Genomic DNA, 20,909 nt, shown 5'->3' on the forward strand with positions numbered 1-20,909 from the left:
TATCTTGGAATCATATTTTTGTGGTAGCTGGGGGCGCCCATCATCCACTCACTCGATGTAGTGCTGCCTCTCTCTCTCTCTCTCTCTCTCTCTCTCTCTCTCTCTCTCTCTCTCCAGGTGACACTACAGTGGGTGACAAGCCAAATGGTTTCCCATATCTCAGGAAACCATTGACTATTCTGGATGGTAACCATATAACCAAACGACGCCTGGTAGTTTAACGAGCTAAGGCGCTCCAATTGGGTGGAGCCTGTATGGGTTCTTTCTGACGTATAGTTGGGGTTTATTGTTCGCATAATACCTCTCAGGGGTAATATAGGTCAACGTTGCCATAAATGTTGGGACTATGTAACCTAACCCCGGGCCCCTACGCTCCTGTTTACGTGAAACAAAATGGGACTGATGATAATAGAATCATTAAAAAAGATGTTTGAAAGTTACACATGAATTTAATCATCAGTGTGAAAGAGGTTAAACGTATATCGAGTAACTCTTAAGACAACTGAATGAAGGAGTAAATCTCATTCACACCGGATGTGTTGCTCTCCAGCTACGTGCAGTTTATTATACCCCAGCTAAATGTATTCATTTCTTTTCTTTCATCCTAGAGCAGCGCAGTTCAGTATCATTCAAATGCCTTTTCAGTTCCACTCATGATAATACATGTTACTTAGATATCACTCGTCGTAGCTTCAACCACGTGCTTTTGTTTACTATTTTAAAGGGTTTTATTTATGTTTGTAAAGGTATTTAAACTCGTAGTAACGTTCACTGATGAATTACTTGCGTCAATGTTTGAGTATTTCTTTAAATTGCGACTTATTTTACTCAATTCATTTTTTTCATAATGTTAAAATTATATTATAGGCGGAGGTATGTTTTAGGGTATGATTTATACATTTTTCAGCCAAAGCGAATCCTCTCGAACATAAACAGAAGGCTGCGTGACGTCCATTCTCGTCTCCGTTCTTGTGTTTATTTAGATAGGCATTTCTCTGGTGTTCACCTGGCCATGGAGGCAGCAGGGGCGAGCACTGGGAGGAACACGAGATATATGATGGAGGGTGTTGGTGCAAGAGTCATTAGAGGCCCGGACTGGAAGTGGGGAAAACAGGTAAGCTCGCCAAACTAACCAATCTTAATTGTAGCATGAACGCCAGTGTTGAGTGAATTCAGAGTTTTTCAAGTAAGATAACCGTTAATTTTGGTAAAGACTCGTATTAACTTACTTCTCATATTTAATCTAAAAGCATACTTTGCCAGTGTAATGTATGTTTTGCTAAAATCTGACCTTCATGTCCTAAGAGAAAATCACGGATTTTGAGAAAGTTATCAGATATTTCCTTCATATCAGACGAAAATTTGTTAGAGCTCTCACTCCATTATTGCAGTACTGTATTCTTTCTTTTATGAAATACAACCAAATCATCAGTGCAACAAGTTGAAAAGTGGCAGAAGTGTGTATTTTTGACATACGGTAATTTTAAAACTTCATTCATCATACAAAGGTTATTCAGTATTGTGCAAGCAAGAGTCCAGCTGGACCTAGCCCAACTGTGACAGCAGTATTCCTCGGTCCCAGCCTTGGTATCACCCAGTCCTAACCTTGACAGCAGGATTGCTTCTACAAGCCTAGACTGCCATTATTCACCATCAATAGAATGGTATGATGGCGGAGGTAGAAGGGGTGTGATGAATTACCAAATTGCCTTAGGTGTTAGCAAATTGGCATTTTCATTGCAAAATGCATTTTATCACCAAGTAGCTTAATGCAATCCCATTATGTGAATTCTAGTCAACATACTTTTTTTTCTTTTTTTTTTGGCTTTCTTAAGAAATGTGAATTCTTTCTGTCTAGATGAAGACTCTTTACATGTTCAGGTTTAATGATTCAGGATGGGGATGCAAGACTGAAATATGTATAAAAATATTTCAGACAGTATTTCCAGTCAGTACAGAACTATTTTAAACATACACATATACAGTAACTGTTTACTGCTGAAATTAATTCCTTACCCAATGGGTACAGCCTTTCCATTTTTTCTATTGAAATGAGTCTTTCACAGGTTACTTTTTATATTACCTGGATTACCACAGCTACCTGGCATTTTTATAAACTTATCTCAGAAAGCCGTAAACGAGGATTTAAAAAGCTTAAAAATTCCATCGACGTCTACCAGTAGTTGGCCATATCAAATGTTCCAAGGCACATTTTTAATTTTGAAAACTGGCTGTCAAATGCAAGTTAGGTTGGATTTGGTTAGGTTTGGTTTGGTTAATTCCTCAAGTTTCCCGTAGCTTTCGCACGGTTATTAATGCCTTGAGCATGATACACCGATGCATTCAGTTGGAGCGGTGGTTGGTAAACAAGGCGACCAGTCGGAGAGATCGTTGGTATTCATTGCCACAGGGGACATGGCCTTTTCCCCAAAATAGATATATTTTGTTTTTTTCCTGTCACTTCTTGCAGTCAGAATTCAACAGTTAACCATCTGTGTTTCTTATATACCAAAATTACTGTACTTACCTTGAGAGCATGAGTTTATCATAATAGCTAATAGTGTACGGTACCGTAGTTTGAGTTGACATGCCCGTTTGGTAAAGAATAAACTCAAATGAAATCTGGGGTGGTGAACTGTCCATTCTCCTTTAAGTTGTATAAAAGAATAAAAGGTTATGGAAATGGAGAAACTGAAAAAATTTTTTGTATGTTTTTTTACCCACCTCAAAACTAAGCCAGGCATCGTTCAGCCTTGGCCTTGGGATCCTTCAGACATAATTACAGTACTTTGACCTAAACCTTGGCATTTTTTTTTTTAATTGAAATTTCTGCAAATAAAAATAATAAAGAAAAAAATCCATGAATGTTGAGAGATTGTTGAACTCACATGAGAAATGGAAATAGTGGAAAATTAACTTTCTCTTGAAAATGAATGAGACATTAAAATAAAATACAGTATATACTGTAATAATTTTTGACACAAAGGTAAGCATTTTAGTTTAGATTAGAAGATTTAAGGGGTAAAAAGACGTAATTAGGCAAATTGAAAGGTAATGCCGACACACGTACCGTAGTTAGATAACTAATACTGTACTTTAGTTCATATAACCATGTCTCATACTGGTACATTTTCAATTTTTTGGTATGCACTTTCATCATCTTCATCATTGTGACACCTTTTTTTCCACGGATAGATAATGGTGATGTGTTTTGTTATCAGTAAGTTATGAATCCTTTAGCCATGTGTACCGGTCATCAAGCTCTTGTATTTATATGTAGAATTCTCATAATATTTTCATAATATGGCCCTTTGTGCTCAGGATGGTGGTGAAGGTCATGTGGGGACAGTGCGTAACTTTGAGTCGCCAGAGGAGGTGGTGGTAGTGTGGGACAACGGTACAGCCGCCAACTACCGCTGTGCTGGGGCGTATGACCTCAGGGTCCTGGATTCGGCACCAACAGGTCAGATGTTAATATTATTCATGGTTTTCTTGCAATAGTTACTGGTATTACAGTATTCTTATCCTCCTTAACATCAGGTAATATTTCAACATTTTTCATATCTTTATCACAGTTCGTATTTAATTTACTGAGGATGTCAATAGTACAGGCAGGCCCTGTTGTATGCGTGGGATATGTTAATGGAGGACTGTTGGGATAGCGGAAACTCGATGACGGGGTGAAAAAAAGGATCGCAAAAACTCATATAAAGGAATACATAACCTATGGAAAATGTAGGGTTAGTTTAACTGACCGTGCTCACGTCACCAAATTTGGGTCTAAATTGCCCATTCTCGTATCATTGGGGTCTCGTACAGCGGAAAATCATACAACAGGACTTGCCTGTTTTTGTATATTTCCTGCCATATTAGTGCTTTTATTGTCATTAGTATTAGGTAATATTCATCGTTCTTCATATCTTTATCATAATTGATGGTTAATTTACTGAGGAATTATGAGCAAAAGAAGAGCATAATGGCAACATATATGAAGGATTTGACGTACTGCCACAAATTTTATAGTGAAAGGAATGTTATTTATCTGTATAATACTTTATATACTTTTCTAGTTTTAGCACATGGTTTAGCAGCCAGTTCATAGACAGCATCATCTGTGCTATGGCCAGCTCCAGTATAGTGATTCATTAAGGGGAAGAGTGGTGTCATTTGCATGTATGGTATATGTATGTAGCTATGTATGTTCATGTACTACTGTACTTTTTATGTATGTTAATTACTGTACTTTATTATGTCTGTCTGTAGGTGTGTATTTATGTATTACTGTACTAACTCCAAGTATTAATTTATCAGGTGTGAAGCATGAAGGGGCCATGTGTGACACATGCCGCCAGCAGCCCATCTTTGGCATCAGATGGAAGTGTGCCGAGTGCAGCAACTATGATCTCTGCTCTGTATGTTATCACAGTGACAAGCACAACCCAAGGCACAGGTTCTACCGCATTACAACTATTGGCTGTGAGAGGTATAGTAGATGCATTTTCAACTAATGGAAGTAGGCCATTCTCACAACTTCAGTACCAAGTTGTGGTTGCAAAAACATTGTGGGCCTTAGTTATGAGGCAGGAATGAGTCTCTTTGGTTGCTGACCAAGTCATCCCCCAATCTGACTATATTCAGCCATCAGCTCTGCAAAAAAGGAGTTAGGGATCTTCGTCAGGATAGAACAAGGAGGACATAACAGAACTCAGCAGTAGGATTATGTTAGTGCTGTACTGAAAGAGGCCTCATGCATAGTTGACCCCTTGAATCCAGGCGATATCCTTTTAACTTTGTTGTTGTTACCAACAAAAGTATTTAATTAAACTTAGAAAAAGTGTGCTTTACTTAAGGGATTTATTAATCTCTTCAGTCCAGTTTCATAAGTTTGCAGTTTATGTTGCTGTCTCCAGATGATTTTATATATGTTAGAAGAGATCTCTGTTAGAGGAATAAATGAATAGTATTTCTAGCTTCTTCATTTTGAAAAATGTCTTCAAAGCTGAATACAGCGATACTGTTTGGAGTCAGTACGAACTCATGTTGTACCTCTGCTAATGGCTTGACTTGCAGACTTGCATCATTTACTTTGATATGAAAAGGAATATGAAAGAAATTAAATAAGTGGCACTGACAGTATTAGTTATGAGATTACCTACTTCAGCACTGTCATGTTTATACAGTCTCCCTCATAAAGACAGAATTACAATATAGTACTTGATACAAAGCTACAGCCATCCTCAGTAACACACTGACATCACATCATTATTGCTTATACATAGAGAAGAGCATTAGTAATCTGCAGAGATTTCCATCACCTGTTGGAAATAATTCTCTTTTAACAAAAATTAAATAATGTGGTATGAATCCTTAGTAATGGAAGGAATACATGTTCATATTATGTGAATGCACTCCAGTGAATAAATGATATTGAGTATTCACTTTGCAATAGTTTATCCACTTTCATGTTAAAGATCCAGATATCATGACATATTTTTAGGTAGCAAGTGATATTACCCTACTCCCTGCACTTGCTGTACCTTATCGGCACCTGCTGCTTTCCAATTTTTCATCCATTCACAATTTTCTTCACTTCTGCCACAGAGTGCTTTTAGAACCCCGGCGTAAGAGTAAGAAACTTGGCATCCGAGGTATTTTCCCTGGTGCACGAGTGGTGCGAGGTGTGGACTGGCAGTGGGAAGACCAAGATGGGGGCAACGGACGACGAGGCAAGGTGTCTGAGATCCAAGACTGGTCAGCTGCGTCACCACGCTCTGCGGCATATGTCATCTGGGACAATGGAGCCAAGAATCTATACCGAGTTGGCTTTGAGGGCATGGTGAGCTCCTTCCGTCAGAATCCTCCCCTAAGATGCCTTTCTTTAGACTCCCTCCCTCAGATGTCAAGAATTTATGCAACAGGATAAATGGTCATGACAGATTAACATTTTAGGTCAATAATTTAGTACAGTATGTTGCCATAGGACCATAGGACTACTTTGTGTGTTACTGTAAATTATCATTTGTTGGCATATTTTTTGATCAGCTGCAGTATGCAGTGTATGGTAATATATCTAAAGTTTATACTTTATTTTGTGGTAAGCAGGATGCCCACCGTCCATCCAATTTATGTAGTGCAACCCTGAAATGGTTATACTGAGTGGCAAGCCATAGAATTTCCTGTAACCCTGGAAGCCATTTACTACATTTATTGGTAGCCATGTAACTAACAAATGGATGCTTGGTGGTCTGGTGGGTTAAGGTGGTCTGATTGGAAATGGCCCTTATGAATCTTATGTCCAAGGCGTAGTTGTAGTGAGATGGAGGGAGAGAGATTAAGGATGAAATGGAGGAGTGGAGTGGAGAGGCATATGGATGTGTGAGTGAGAGTGGTTTAGGATGGACAGAGGGATGCCTGATGACAGAGAACCAGGCAGTGAGGAGATGATTCCACCCACTCTGGGAATAAAGTATCTGGCTATAGGTAAGTTGATGGATAAACACATAATATTTAAGTACTGTATGTGAGTCATGAACAATATCTGAAAGTTACCAGTAAATCAGTGGACTGTTAGTGATCAGGTTTAGGTATTTCTCATTGTTGTCTGTGAAAGGTGATGATAAATTCTACAGTTATCAGTCCCATGTCTGCCATGTGGAGAGGATAGAGAATGAGAAACTGAATGAGAGTGTATGTGAGTTGGAGGGGGAGATGTGGGGGGGAGACCAAGAGTAAGATGGAGGGATGAAGTGGAAAGATATAAGAGTGGAGGTAGGGCCACCAAATGGCAGAAGACATTGATGTGGAGGCAATTTGTTTTTGGCCACATCTTACAGGTTTAAGGCATCTGGCAGTCGATATATAGATAGATGTCCGCACTGATCCATGTGCTGTATAACTAGACCATGACTGTGCTGACTGGTGTTATGTGTTGGAACAGGCTGACCTCAAGGTAGTGAACGATGCCAAGGGTGGCACCGTGTACAGGGATCACTTGCCGATGCTTGGAGAACAGAACCCTGGACGTTCAGGCCCACATGGCCTTGCTATTGGAGATCAAGTAAGTGTAAGGAATGTTCCATGACATGCTGCACTGTTTTTTAGTGTATACATAATATAGATATTTTTCTTTTAGATTCTTGCAGTTATATCATATTGTACCAATATTGTCTTGCAGTTTTAGTTAATCATAATGTGACAAGTTGTTGACGGAAGTGATTGAGAATGTGTAACCAGGAGCATTATGTTTTGTTTTACACTTCCCTTTCTTTAAGCTTATTGGTCTCTTACTTGTTCCTTCCTGTTGGAAAGAATTGTGATAGTCCTGTATTTGTTTTAGTGAAAGTCTTTTGGATTGTAGTGTACAGAATGTTACCTCTCAATAATTGCATGTTCAGAGCATGTATTTTAAGCACAGATAAAATGATACTTAACTCTTAAGTGTGAATGCAAAGTGCATGCCTCTCATTCAAGAGTGGTTGCTTTACTTCCAGGCATTTTGAGTAACCACCATCACATTGTAACTCTGAGGCAACCTGTTTTAACATGGCAGGAGCATACCTGGTATGTAGTAGAGCTGCTCTTCAATGTCAGGCATGTGCAAGGCATCTGCTACAATATATACACACATGGCAGTACTTTAAAAATGCCCTTACCGAGGTAATTATCATTTTGTAAAGCCATACTGGTATTCTACAGGTGAATGTGGATCTGGAGCTGGAAATAGTTCAGTCACTACAACACGGGCATGGAGGCTGGACTGATGGAATGTTTGAGTGCCTGGGTACAACAGGCACTGTGGTTGGCATCGATGAAGACCATGACATAGTGGTGGCGTACCCCTCGGGCAACAGGTCAGCATTTTTACATACCAATATATCCCTTAGATGTGGAAAAAGGTCAGGATGGTGATGATTTGGTCTTTTCCACCTCAGTTACTGTATATACTCTGTAGTGCCACAGGAAAAGTCAGCTTACTTTTATCTGGGGTTCGATCCATGGCACAGTGCAGGTGGATGTAAGTTAGCTGATTTTTCATGTGGTACCATGCCACAGATTTTTTTATACTTGCTCTAGTGCATGTGGTTTGGAAGAGATTAGCATCCTCTATATGCACAAGTGTCAGGGTTGTCTCTTCCCTTGGGATGAGCAGTGGTAACAAGTATATATATATATACCTCAGGTACAAGTTCATGGCACTGTAAGGTGACTTATACTTGACTGTGATACAGGGGATGGCTGCCTGACTTAAATCTGATAGTCTTTGGATTATCCTCTTTTGTACGGTACTTTTCTCCCCTTGCTTCTGGATCCTACCTTATTCTATCCTTTGGGGCAGGGGGAAGCCAAGATGATAATAATGATTATAAACTTACTAATGTTTCAGGTGGACATTTAACCCTGCGGTCCTGACCAAAGTGGGAGGTGGTGTGGTGATGAGCAGTGAGAGCAGTGCTGGGCAGCAGTTCAGCGTGGGTGACCTAGTACAGATCTGTGCAGACCTAGAACGCATCAAGATCCTCCAGCGTGGCCATGGCGAGTGGGCTGAGGCCATGGTCCCGGTGAGTTAGAAACAGAAGTGGAACAGGGAAATGGTCAGGGCAAGGGTTGTATTCCTGTCCGGTATGGAGGTGTCTTGGCATCTCTTCTTTACCAACTTATTACTACACATTGGCTTGCATGTTATTTATGTAATCTGCACCTTGTCGTTGGAAGGATATTGGTCCGTCCCTGGCAGGGCATTGTCTACCACAAGAGGCACCACTTCCTTGCACAGTGTGTGTACTGCACTGTACCTATTGGATGGCCCTGTGGAAGCTATTGCATGCTTATGGCTGGTGGGCCTTCTCAACCAGACAGACTGGGGTTGTGCAATAGCAACATGTATGTGCTGAGGCCATAGTCCCAGTTAGAAGCCGTAGCACAGTGGGGAAAGGGTCAGGCTGTGGGTTATATTCTTGTGGACTTGCAGGAATTATGTAGGATAGTACTGTATTGTGTCCTTAAGGTTAAACAGACAAAAAGCATAGAAAAAAAACAGTGTAGCATTAAAGGAATTGTATGGGTATATTTATTTACTATAATTTTTTATGTGTGTTACATTGCCAACAGAATCTTTTGTACCTCATTATGTGGTATATACTTTTTTATTTTCCACAACTCAATCCCTTTGGTCCGGTAATGCATTTTTATTTTATTCTTCCTATGTCTAAATGATTGTATATACTTGAGGATTACTCAGACTGAAAGGTAGATATAGCATTCCTTAACTCTTCCACTACTATAGGATTCTTCTGAAGCTGCATAAAATCACCTAGAAATAGCAAGAATAAAACATGACAAAAAGATATAATAGTTTGAAAGGGTTAATGATAAAGCATGCGTGTGCCCTAATTGTGTTGTGGTAAGAATAAGAACTACCAAAAGATGCAATGGATTGAAAGTGTTGATGAAAATGCATATTTGTGATTGACATTGTGTTGTTCCAGATGCAAGGTAAACTATAGATAGATGCAACAGATTGAAAGAGTTAATGGTATGGCAAATGTTGACAGAAATTATCTTGTTACAGACATTGGGTAAGTTCGGCCGTGTGCAGCAGATCTACCATGACAATGACCTGAAGGTGGAGGTGTGTGGAACCTCCTGGACGTATAACCCAGCGGCCGTCACAAAGGTTGCCTCAGATGGAGCCGTCCCAGGTGCTGCCAGTGGAGGTGGGCATATGTACACTCTATAAAAATAAGCATCTGTCGTATGGATTATGCATGAAACAGTATGATACCTGTGGATTATGTATGAAATGATGTGATATCACAGACAAACCATACATGTTTGCATTGTATTATGATGGGAGTTGCTTGAAGATTACAAAAGACATCAGACCAACCTCATATGATGCTTCTTGTTTTTTACCATATGTACCAGGTACACATGATAAAAAAGTATGCGAGTCTATGGATGTGGAATCACTTTTACATGGCTGTGTTGAACTTTATGCCTTGTTTCAGGTTGTCATTTTTTAGTTCTGTGTTTCATGTCATTCTTACATATTAAGAAGATATGGGCTTGGATGTTAAGTCTGATAATGACTGACATATTTTATAGAGCATTTTCCAAAGTTATTACTTTTTATTTTTTTCCAAGCTTGAGCAAAAGTCATAAACTTATCTTCCCACAGAACGATTGAGTGCTCTACTGAAGAAGATTTTTGAAGCTCACGTTTCTGGAGATCTGAATGAAGAGTTAGTTAAGGCAGCAGCAACTGGAGATGCACAGAAGGTAGTGTTTTGACTGAAGAAAGTAAACTCTAATTTTTTTTTATTCATACTTCATCTATCTATCTATCTATTGCCAGACGCCTTAATCCCTTATATAGGGTGGCCACAGACAAATTGCCTTCACATCACCCTGTCCCTCGCCATTTCACTGCCCTGCTCCCAATTCACACACCCCTCTCACATATACCTCTCCACTCCATCCCTCCATCTCATCCTTGGCCTTCCCCTCCCTCTCTTCCCCTCCACCTCATTCACATACACTCTCCTCGTCAGTCTGTCACTCTCTTTCCTCTCCACGCGGCCAGACGACCTCAATGTGTTTTTCCTAACGCTTCCTATCACATCCTCATCCACACCACAATGCTTCTTCACATCCTCACTTGTCACTCTGTCTCTCCATGTGACTTCACATGCTCTTCTTAAATGACTCATACTTCATGGCATAAGTTTTTGGAATTAAGCAGTGATTATTTTAGCACCTCTTTTCCTTTTTCTATAGCTTCTCTTTTCTTTATGTACTTACTGTACTTTTTATGCTCTTCTATATTGAAAGAGTACTGGCAGGCCACTTTTTATGTTTAGGAAGGTGCTTCAAAATATCACCATTCTTCTCATGCAACTAGTAATATTAACTGGTGAACTGGGAAATAAACTTTTTATGAAGCAGTGGAGCTTTAATGCCCAGTCTTTGTTTAATTTACTGTGTACTTGATGTAAGAAAAATAAAGAATAAAAAAAGGAATGCTGGGGTTTAGGGAATAGAATAATAAGCCTGTGCCAAGTTATAGGTGTTTTAAAAAAATGTGTAGTAGTCAAACTCAGTGAATCCCAATCTAAGTTGTGTGTGGTGTTTCAAGGTTGATGAAATCTTGAAGAAAGGCGAAGTGGATGTGAATGGTGTGTTTGCCGGGCATACAGCTCTACAGGCGGCCAGTCAGAACGGCCACCTTGAGGTTATACACATCCTCCTTCAGCATAGTGCTCATGTGGAGAAGGAGGTCAGTATTCTTGACATTTTTAATCTCGTGACACCTTTATATTTTTTGTCTTCCTTCTTCGAGATAATGTGATTCAACCTAGGAAAAATCTCATACTGAAAGAATTAATGAAAGCAGTGTGAGAAAATATGTGGCTGGAATTTCATCATCATCATCATCAGCATTCAGATCTCCCTCCTTTCACCAACACATCACATTCTGAGTTATCTTCACTCTAATGTGAAGAAAGAGTTCAGTATTGGTACTGGAAGGAGAGACAGTTGGGGTTCCAGGTTACAGTAGGAAGCTAGTCCTGGGTGTAATTTTGTATTTATTTTATTCCTTATTTAGATCATAGAGTGTGACCTCAGGGATAAGGGACTCAATGGCAGCATGGAGAGCTGCCATTAGGTGACCATGGCCGACACATGCAAGCATGTTGGAGCCCTTATAAACAATACAGTACGAACCTCCTGAATCCACTGATGTTCTTGTCAGTTTATGCATTGCTACCTGCAAGCAAGCCATTGTGTAAATGTTCAGCATTTCTTAACCCCTTGAATCCAGTTACTTCTGTTTTTTTTTTTTTTTTTTTTTTTTTTTTTCCACCTTCAGATGATTTTATGAAACATGGGAGAGTATTTTTGATCTTTGATGCTCTGATCCAGCATGCATTAACACTTTCACTGCTAGAACATGCACATAAACTGAACAGAATTGTCTCATAGCAGCAAGAATGAAATATAAATGTCATATTTGGGACAAAGTGATTAAAAGTAATGAAAACATTCATTATTGCCACTTTCATATAATTGCATGGGAGAATTACATCATCATCATTGTCAGTCAAGCCTTCATTCACCAGCATATTCTTCCAGTTTAGTGACAGCCCTTTCAGTTATTCATGCGACTTCCAGACAATATTTTGACTGGAACTCTTAAATACATTCTTGGCTTAATCATTAAAAGTACTGAGTATAATTGTCAGATAAAAGTGTCTGATATTAGTGTGGGTAAAATGGTAAGATATAATCGTAATATGAAGTAAAAAGGTCAAGAGCATTAAAAACAATCACTGTTACATGTTTTATGTCTTGTGTATGGGAAAATTTTTTTTTAATGATATCTCGTCATCTCTATCATACAAGTCACTCTCCAGCTAATGTCAGACAGTTATATTAACTCACAACTCTTAGAAAGTTTTAAGTAATTTCATCTGATTTTAAAAATTTAGAATTAAGAAGTTTTTGTCCCCACTAGGGGGCCCTGAATTGGGCAGATTTGGGGCTGTCTGGATGTTGCTACTCCTCACCCTGCCCGAGGGTGAGAAGGGAGATCCGGATGATGATGATGATGATGATTGTCCCTACTGATGCCAGACAAGCTTGTTCAAAAACTTTGATATGTTGGTGGATTGGCTTACAGCACATACAATTGTAATGGGTAGCAAGTTGGTAAAATTTTGACAGTGACTAACTTAATTAGGTTCATTTTATTAGTTTAGAATTTGTAATTTCTAACTTTATGTATTTTGTGCAACCAGGATAAAGATGGTGACCGAGCCATCCATCACGCAGCGTATGGGGATGAACCTAGTGTAGTGCAAATCCTGGCCAGTGCTGGCGCAGATCTCAACGCTCGCAGCAAGCGCCGCCAGACACCCCTCCATGTGGCTGTCAACAAGGGCCATGTTGGTGTGGTCAAAACGCTGCTTGAGCTGGGCGGCCATCCAAGTCTGCAGGTTTGGACCATGTTCTATCACTTACTTTAATTATGTTCTCTGGGTATGTTGTTGATATCCATCCCACTTTTGTACTTTCACTTCTCTTTCCTTGTTTCTGTATTCTACCTGATCCAATTGTTAGGTGGGAAAAACAAGGTCAAGATGATTTTAGTTGAGTCTGATAAATAAATTTAATAACAGTACTGTAGAGGCTGTAATCGGACTGTTGTTTGTGTTGTGGTGGTTAATGACCAATGAGGAAGTTGACAGTTACAGCGATATGAATTTTATTTACAGGAAGTTGACAGGGAATTCAGTTTTTTGGATGAAATACGAAACAAAAGAAATATAAGGATTTGGTAACCCATCCCTACTTTTTTTTTAATTGTTAGTGAATTGGCTGTGTGTAGCAGAGTATAGGAAGTACTATTGTGCAGATTTTTTAATATGGAGCAAGAGTTTTCCAGGTGCTTGAATTTTCGTTTTTCGTTTTTTAAAGGCTCCAACGTGCTTGCATGTGTCGGCCTTGGTCACCTAATGGCGGCTCTCCACGCTGCACGATCCATTGCAGCCTCCCTGTTCAGTCCCTTAACCCTAAGGTCACACTTAATGACCTCGTCCCATGTCTTTCTCGATCTACCCCTCATAACCCCACCCCCAGTATTAACACTTCTCACCTTCCTCACCCAATTATCATCCCCCATCCTCTCCACATGTCCAAACCACCTCAATCTACCTCTCCTCATCACAACACCAATACACTCCAGTCCCATCCTACCTCTCAACTCTTCCATTGTAAACCCAGCCCCTCCAGGCCCTGGACGCAGGGACGCACTGGACATCCACCTAATCATTGTCATTTCTGTACGTCTGAGCCGGCGAATATCTTCCTCCTTCACTGCCCAGGTCTCACTGCCATACAGCACTACACTCCTAACACATGCTGCATACAAAGACCCCTTAGCACGTAGGGAGAGCCCTCTCAATGTCAGGAGAGGCAAGAGCTCCCTGAACATCCTCCAACCACTTCTCACTCCAGCCACAGAGCCAGCTCCAGCCCCACCTCCAGCACACAACATGTCTCCCAAACAACAAAACCCTTCCACACACTCAAGATGTGTGAATGACTACCGGTTAATAAATCTTGTACATTCATACCTGTCTTTCTTTGATTTCTGTATCCTACCTCACCCTGTCCTTAGGTGGGAAAATGTCAGGATGATGACATTTCTTCCCTTTTCTCATCTAACCTATTATGTATTTTTGTCTTTCTACCCACAAGGACCATGATGGCGATACACCCTTGCATGATGCGGTATCTAAGAAGCGAGATGATATCCTCACCCTCCTGTTGGACCATGCAGCCGACATCACTCTCACTAATAACAACGGTTTCAACTCTCTCCACCATGCAGCTCTTCGCGGCAATCCAAGGTGGGTGATGTGTTGTTTATGGAAGGTATGTGGAGTGGAGGGGAGTTTTCTGTCCCCGACTGAACGGGATTTTTTTTGAGCTCAGATTTGACAGCCCATTTCCTAAGGCTGAATGAGTACAGACTTTCTCAGGTGATATATCATTTAAGGTAGGTGTGAGAAGGAATATGGATATGTTGAGAGGATGGACAAGAGGAGTTGGATAAGTAGGTGTAGAAGTATTGAAATACTAGGCAGTGGTTGGAGAGGAGATCGAGGAATGCATGAGGTGATGTGGTGCGTGCTGACCCCAGATCTTGAGGTATTACTAGAGAGCTGGTGCAAAACAGCAAAATGGAGGATTGCTGTCAGGTGAACCCATCTGACTCATGTTACATGGAAGAGAGACATAAAACTGATAATGATGAGGGACTGTCTGGAAAGTGGATATTTACAACTGTGATTTCTAGATGCATAACTGGATCTATAGTTTTGTCAATTTCACATCATTTTTTTTGTCACTGGAGAAGTATCCATCCCTAACCAGTGCTTCTGGCATGATAATAGATGTGGATGGCTTATGGAGTTTTGGATGAGAAGTGCATGTGGAACTGTGTTGGAGTGGCTGTGGTTTGAGAGTAAGAATCTGTATACTGTATATCATTGAGGGATTCCGACGGTGTACAAAGATGTGAGAATGGTTGAAAATACATACTACTACACCCTCTTAATTGTTCACCCCACAATTGAACCCAGGTCAAGATAATTGGTACAGTAGTCGGACGTGCTGCCAAGTCAGCATTCGGACACTCAGCTTTACATGATACTACTTTATGGCATTTAATGTCAGGGGTTGTAAATACATTTGAAACATCCTAATAATGTCAGGGATTACTAACAAGTATGATGAATTTGTTTTTATATTTCATGATATTAAATGACCTTGGATGAAATCTATGATCTGAAGGACAAGGGACTTATTGTGGAGGCTGCCAGAGATCGAGCAGTGTGGAGAGCCTTTATCAGGTGACCAAGGCAGACACATGCAAGCATGTTGGAGCCTTTATATATGGTACAAACAGTACGATATTAACTTTAACAATACTTAATATATATAAATGACAACTAGGTAGTGTATTTTGTGTTCCATATTCAGTACTATATATAGAATGATTGTGACATGTTGTCAGTCTTCCAAAAATTCATTTCCACACTAATATGAATTCATAAATGTCACCAGTTAATTGATCAGTTGGCCATGTAATTACTGTCACCACTTGTATCACCAATTATTTTCTGAAAGTGAGAGTTCATTGTGAATCATTTTGTATAGATCGTTTGGCTTGTGACATTGAGCCAAGAATTTCGATGACTTGAATTGCGAGTGAAAGGATGTTAAACCCATTTTACATGATGCTCTGTTGACAGTTCTCGTTCATTTATTTTCAACTTCATTGTTTCTGTTTTCCTCCCACAGCTTTTTTACTTTCTTGACTGTTTCTAGATCCCTCCCACACCATGTAGTTTGGAAAGAAAACTATGATGATGATGATGAGAGATTGTTAATAAATCATACACCTTATTTGAGGTTATTAGGTAGGCAAATAATACGGTACTCCTTTGTGTTCATTAATGTTGCTCCCAGGGAATAACTATTTTTTCTGCCAGCAATTATTTCCTAAAGTACGAGTTTCATGTGAAAGAAAGAGTATCTTCTAAAATATTCATAGTAGCTAAGGTTCTGAAGTAGATGAATGAAACTCTGCATTTATTACTGGTGTGCCTCAGGAATACTCATTAATATTTTGTGTTTGGCCATGTGGAGAGGATGGAGGGTGAGAGACTGACAAGGAGAGTGTATGTGAGTGAGGTGGAGGGTAGGAAAGGGAGGAGGAGGCCGAGGATGGATGGAGGGATGGAGTGGAGAGGTATATGGGAGGGGTGTGTGCGAGTTGGGAGCAGGGCAGTGAAATGGCGGGGGACAGGGTGATGTGGAGGCGATTTGTTTGTGGCCACCCCGTATGGGATTGAGGCGTCTGGCAATAGGTAGACGGATAGATAGAATAGCAGAATTTTTTCTGAATTCCAAACTCTTCTTAGAAAGTGAGTGTTTTAAATTATTCACAGTAGTCAGGGTTATTTAAGTAGGCAAATAAAGCTCATTTGTATTCATTAATGGTATGCCTTGGGAGCAGCCACTGGAGTTAAGTTAGATTAGATCAACTTAGGTTGGGTTAGCATAGGTTAGGTTCGGTTACTGAATACGTAGCTGAAACTCTGTTAATTAATTGTGTATGTTGGAAGTAGCCTGTTTACTTCTGTAGGTTAGGTTAGGTTAGGTTATAATTGAGTGAGGTTAGGTCATGTTAGGTTTGGTGAAGCTAAGTTAGGAAGTATGGTTAAAGTTAGTTCTAAGTTATTCACAGACGATAAAGATATTAAAAGTAGGTAACTATAACCGATGTGTATTTGTTAGTGATGGTGTCTCTGAAGGAGGCTCCGTAGATGGTTATATTATCATGGAAGGAGGCTCTTTAGATGGTTGGACAGTCTTCGAAGGAGGCTCTGTAGATGGTTATATTGGAAGGATGCTCTTTAGATGGTTATATTGGAAGGATGCTCTTTAGATGGTTATATTGGAAGGATGCTCTTTAGATGGTTATATTGGAAGGATGCTCTTTAGATGGTTATATTATCTTGAAAGGAGGCTCTTTAGATGGTTATATTGGAAGGAGGCACTTTAGATGGTTATATTATCTTGGAAGGATGCACTTTAGAAGGTTATATTATCTTGGAAGGATGCACTTTAGATGGTTATATTATCTTGGAAGGAGGCACTTTAGATGGTTATATTATCTTGGAAGGAGGCACTTTAGATGGTTATATTATCTTGGAAGGAGGCTCTTTAGATGGTTATATTGCATCAAAAGAAGGTTATTTCCCCAGGGGGTTGTGTCTTGAGAGGCCTTCTTGGAATGGCTAAATTTATGCCCAAGTCTTCGTCACGCCCAACTTTCTTTAATCAACTTTCCGACTCACTTCTTTCCTCCTGATGCCTCCTCTTTCCTTACCCCACCTCTCTCTCTCTCTCTCTCTCTCTCTCACACACACACACACACACACACACACACACACACCTTCCCTCTTCACTCCCCCTCCCCCTTACCACTCCACTCCCCTTCCTCTCCCCTCCCCTCCCCTCCTCATTTCCCTTTATCTCGTATTCTCCTCCCTCTCTTATTTTTAGGCATAGTGACCCTTGATCCCGGGAAATGACTGGAAATGTCGATTAAACCTTGGTCCTAACTTCTGCCTAACTTTTGTGGTCTTTAAGGAGGAGTTAGAGGCAGTTTGGAGGTGACAAGGTGGGGGTGGAGAGAGAGAGAGAGAGAGAGAGAGAGAGAGACTCATTAAACTGATATGCTGAAGTAAGCAGAGATTGAGAAGATGTGTGTGTGTGTGTGTGTGTGTGTGTGTGTGTGTGTGTGTGTGTGTGTGAGAGAGAGAGAGAGAGAGAGAGAGAGAGAGAATTAAACTGATTTGCTGAAGTAAGCAGAGATAGAGAAGATGTGTATGTGTGTGTGTGTGTGTGTGTGTGTGTGTGTGTGTGTGTGTGTGTGTGTGTGAGAGAGAGAGAGAGAGAGAGAGAATTAGGAAAATGAAGGAATAGGAAAAAGAATTAGGAGAAGGAAGAGGAAAAGCGATCAAGAAGAGGGAGGAGGAAGAGGAGGAGGAGCGAGGAGGAGGAAAATCAATGAGTGGGGGAGGAAAGCGTTTGGAGGTAATTAGGAGGAAAATGGGCAGGTATTTCCGGTGATTTACCTGTGTAATTATATCATTAATTTCTCCCGGGATCTTCATTTTCCGGCCAGAGTTGAATGATGACAAGACAGTTTTTTTTTATGAGTTTTACCTTGATTTCTCTCTCTCTCTCTCTCTCTCTCTCTCTCTCTCTCTCCATCCTTCTCTTCCCCTTCTCACTCCCTCTCACTTTTAACATTTCTTTTTCCCTCCTCTATTTTTTCCTCTCTCCCCCTTACCAGTAATCCCTTGTATCTCTCTCTCTCTGTCTCTCTCTCTCTCTCTCTCTCTCTCTCTCTCTCTCTCTCCCCCAGTTCCTTTCACCATGTTTGTTTTTCCTCCCAGTGTTATTTTCTTTAGTCTCCCGTGCATCTAAAACCTCCCGTTTTTTACGTTCACGACTTTTTCTTGTGTGTGGGTGGGGATCGTTGTATCTATTTCTTCTTTCTATCTATTTTTTAAAGTCTTAGCTAACTGTCTTTCTATCTGTCTTTCGGTCTGTCTGTCTGTCTCTATGTATTTTTTTTTTTTTTTAATCTGGCAGTCCATCTTTCTCCCTACCAATCTTTCCGTTTCTCTGTTACCTACAATTTTCAAAGAGAGAGAGAGAGAGATTACCTGTGAGTGCGTGAGGAGTTGAGTACCTAGAGAGATATTGTTAAAGAGAGAGTGGTGGACAAGTCTCTCTCTCTCTCTCTCTCTCTCTCTCTCTCTCTCTCTCTCTCTCTCTCTCGGACCATCTCCCTTGCAAATTGTGGTGAGTGGTTGAGTGGTGGGTAGTACAGTCCCGTCTCTCTCCACCTCTGCCCTGGCTGATTTAGAGAGAAAGAGAGAGAGAGAGAGAGAGAGAGAGGGATGGGGGGGAAGGAGGGGGATATGATGATGTTTGATAATTGGAAAACTGTGTGTGTGTGTGTGTGTGTGTGTGTGTGTGTGTGTGAGAGAGAGAGAGAGAGAGAGAGAGAGAGAAAATGCAAATTGGGTGTCTGCTTTTGTCTTGTTTCTCAGTTTCCTCTCTCACTCTTTCCCATTCTGATGAGAGAGAGAGAGAGAGAGAGAGAGAGGAGATAAAAGGTTCAGTGGATGTAAACTACAATACACCTCCCCCCTCCCCGTCTCTCTCTCTCTCTCTCTCTCTCTCTCTCTCTCTCTCTCTCTTTCTCTACCTCATTTTTAGTCTTTCTCCTCTTCTTTCCCCTCTCTAGTTTCTTCCCTCCCTTCTTCTTCCCCTCTCCCTCATTTCTCTTTTGTCTTCCTCCCCTCCTTCTTTCCTTCCTCTTCCCCATTCCTTTCTCTCCCTCTTCTCTACTCCCTCCTGTCTCCCTCCCCCACACTCCTCCTCCTACCGTCTCACCCACCCAACATCAGTCTTTCTCACTCCTCTTCTTTCTCTTTCTTCTGTCTTCCTCTCTTACCTCTCTTCTTCCTCTCCTTCCCTCGCTCCTCTCTCTCTCTCACTCTCTCTCTCTCTAGTGACCTGGTTAATTCGGAGAGTGGTGGAGGAGGGAGAGAGAGAGAGGGAAAGAGAAGAGTAAAAAAACGAGGTAGATTGGATGGAAAAAAAGGGGAAAAAGAGAGTTTGTAAAAGAGGGGAGTATTTAAATCTACATCGGAGAGAGAGAGAGAGAGAGAGAGAGAGAGAGAGAGAGAACAACGTATCTAAAAATACTGTATAATTGATAAAAAAAATAAAAATAAATAAATAAAGGACAAAGAATAAATATAATGATAAAACTAATAACTGGAAGCAGATAAAAAAAAATAATGCAACGAAAAAGAAAGAAAAAAAACTGGAAATGAAAAATAGTGAGAAGAAAAAAAAATAGTCATGAAGAAGTGAGAAATGCGAACATACGAGTAGCCCCCCTCTCTCTCTCTCTCTCTCTCTCTCTCTCTCTCTCTCTCTCTGAATATGATCGTCTGTACAGTAGGTAGCAAGAATAAACAGTTGATAGATTAACAGATAGATAAATAGGTAGGTAGATATGTAGATGGATAGTTAGGGAGAGTACAGTTGTGGGACGTGAGCCAGAAGGTAATAACAAAGGTCAGAGGTGAGCGTCAAAGGTTTAAGGAGCACAGGTGGGCCTCATTAACCTCACCTTTGCCCCCGCACAGGTAAAGATGTTCCTAATGAGGTTCTAAATTAGCATAGGAAATATAATAAAGGTTGATAAACAGAGGACTTGTTATCGTCATTGTTATCATTATTATTATTATCAGTCATACGTGGATTCATCGTTATTATTATTATTATTATTATTATTATTATTATCATCGATCTATTGATTTCCAGGTTAGTTATTTTGTTCATTCATTTATCCATTCACACATTTATTCATCCTAATTATCATAAAGCAAAAAGAAAAACAGTAACAAGAGAATAGAAAGATAGCAATAAGACAATAGGAAAATGACCATGAAAATAAATAAATAAGACCCCAAATCAGTTTTTGGAAATGGAGAAAAAGACAAGAAGACAATTATAAGATTAAGAAAATGGTAAGATTTGTGTGGAAAGTAATACAGAAAAACTGGCAGAAAAAAAATTAAAAAAAAGAAAATGGGGAACAAGGGTGTGGAAATAGACAGAAAGGGTGTGAAGAAAACGAGGCTTAGAGGGAAACTAATTTGCTGAGAGAAAGTGAGAGCGTGAGTGAATGAGAGAGGGGAGAGAGATAGAGGATAGTGTGTGTGTGTAGGTGGATGAAAGAAGAA

The 20,909-nt window shown here is 40.2% G+C and overlaps 1 protein-coding gene across 1 annotated transcript in view; it reads left to right on the forward strand.

Moving 5' to 3' along the window:
* The first annotated feature begins 1,054 nt into the window (after nucleotides 1–1,054).
* Nucleotides 1,055–20,909, forward strand: part of mib1 (E3 ubiquitin-protein ligase mind bomb 1) — a 409,660-nt gene continuing 389,805 nt past the window's right edge. The window contains exons 1-12 of the mRNA XM_080280442.1: nucleotides 1,055–1,114; nucleotides 3,322–3,463; nucleotides 4,312–4,483; nucleotides 5,602–5,836; nucleotides 6,938–7,057; nucleotides 7,696–7,850; nucleotides 8,384–8,558; nucleotides 9,569–9,713; nucleotides 10,178–10,278; nucleotides 11,135–11,275; nucleotides 12,798–12,995; nucleotides 14,260–14,411. Coding sequence (XP_080136568.1) covers nucleotides 1,055–1,114; nucleotides 3,322–3,463; nucleotides 4,312–4,483; nucleotides 5,602–5,836; nucleotides 6,938–7,057; nucleotides 7,696–7,850; nucleotides 8,384–8,558; nucleotides 9,569–9,713; nucleotides 10,178–10,278; nucleotides 11,135–11,275; nucleotides 12,798–12,995; nucleotides 14,260–14,411 — 1,796 coding nt within the window. The remainder of the gene's footprint in view (nucleotides 1,115–3,321; nucleotides 3,464–4,311; nucleotides 4,484–5,601; nucleotides 5,837–6,937; nucleotides 7,058–7,695; nucleotides 7,851–8,383; nucleotides 8,559–9,568; nucleotides 9,714–10,177; nucleotides 10,279–11,134; nucleotides 11,276–12,797; nucleotides 12,996–14,259; nucleotides 14,412–20,909) is intronic.

This window comes from Coenobita brevimanus, chromosome 84, assembly GCF_032717465.1.
Source record: "Coenobita brevimanus isolate Jiangsu-jjx chromosome 84, ASM3271746v2, whole genome shotgun sequence".
Lineage (NCBI taxonomy): Eukaryota > Metazoa > Arthropoda > Malacostraca > Decapoda > Coenobitidae > Coenobita > Coenobita brevimanus.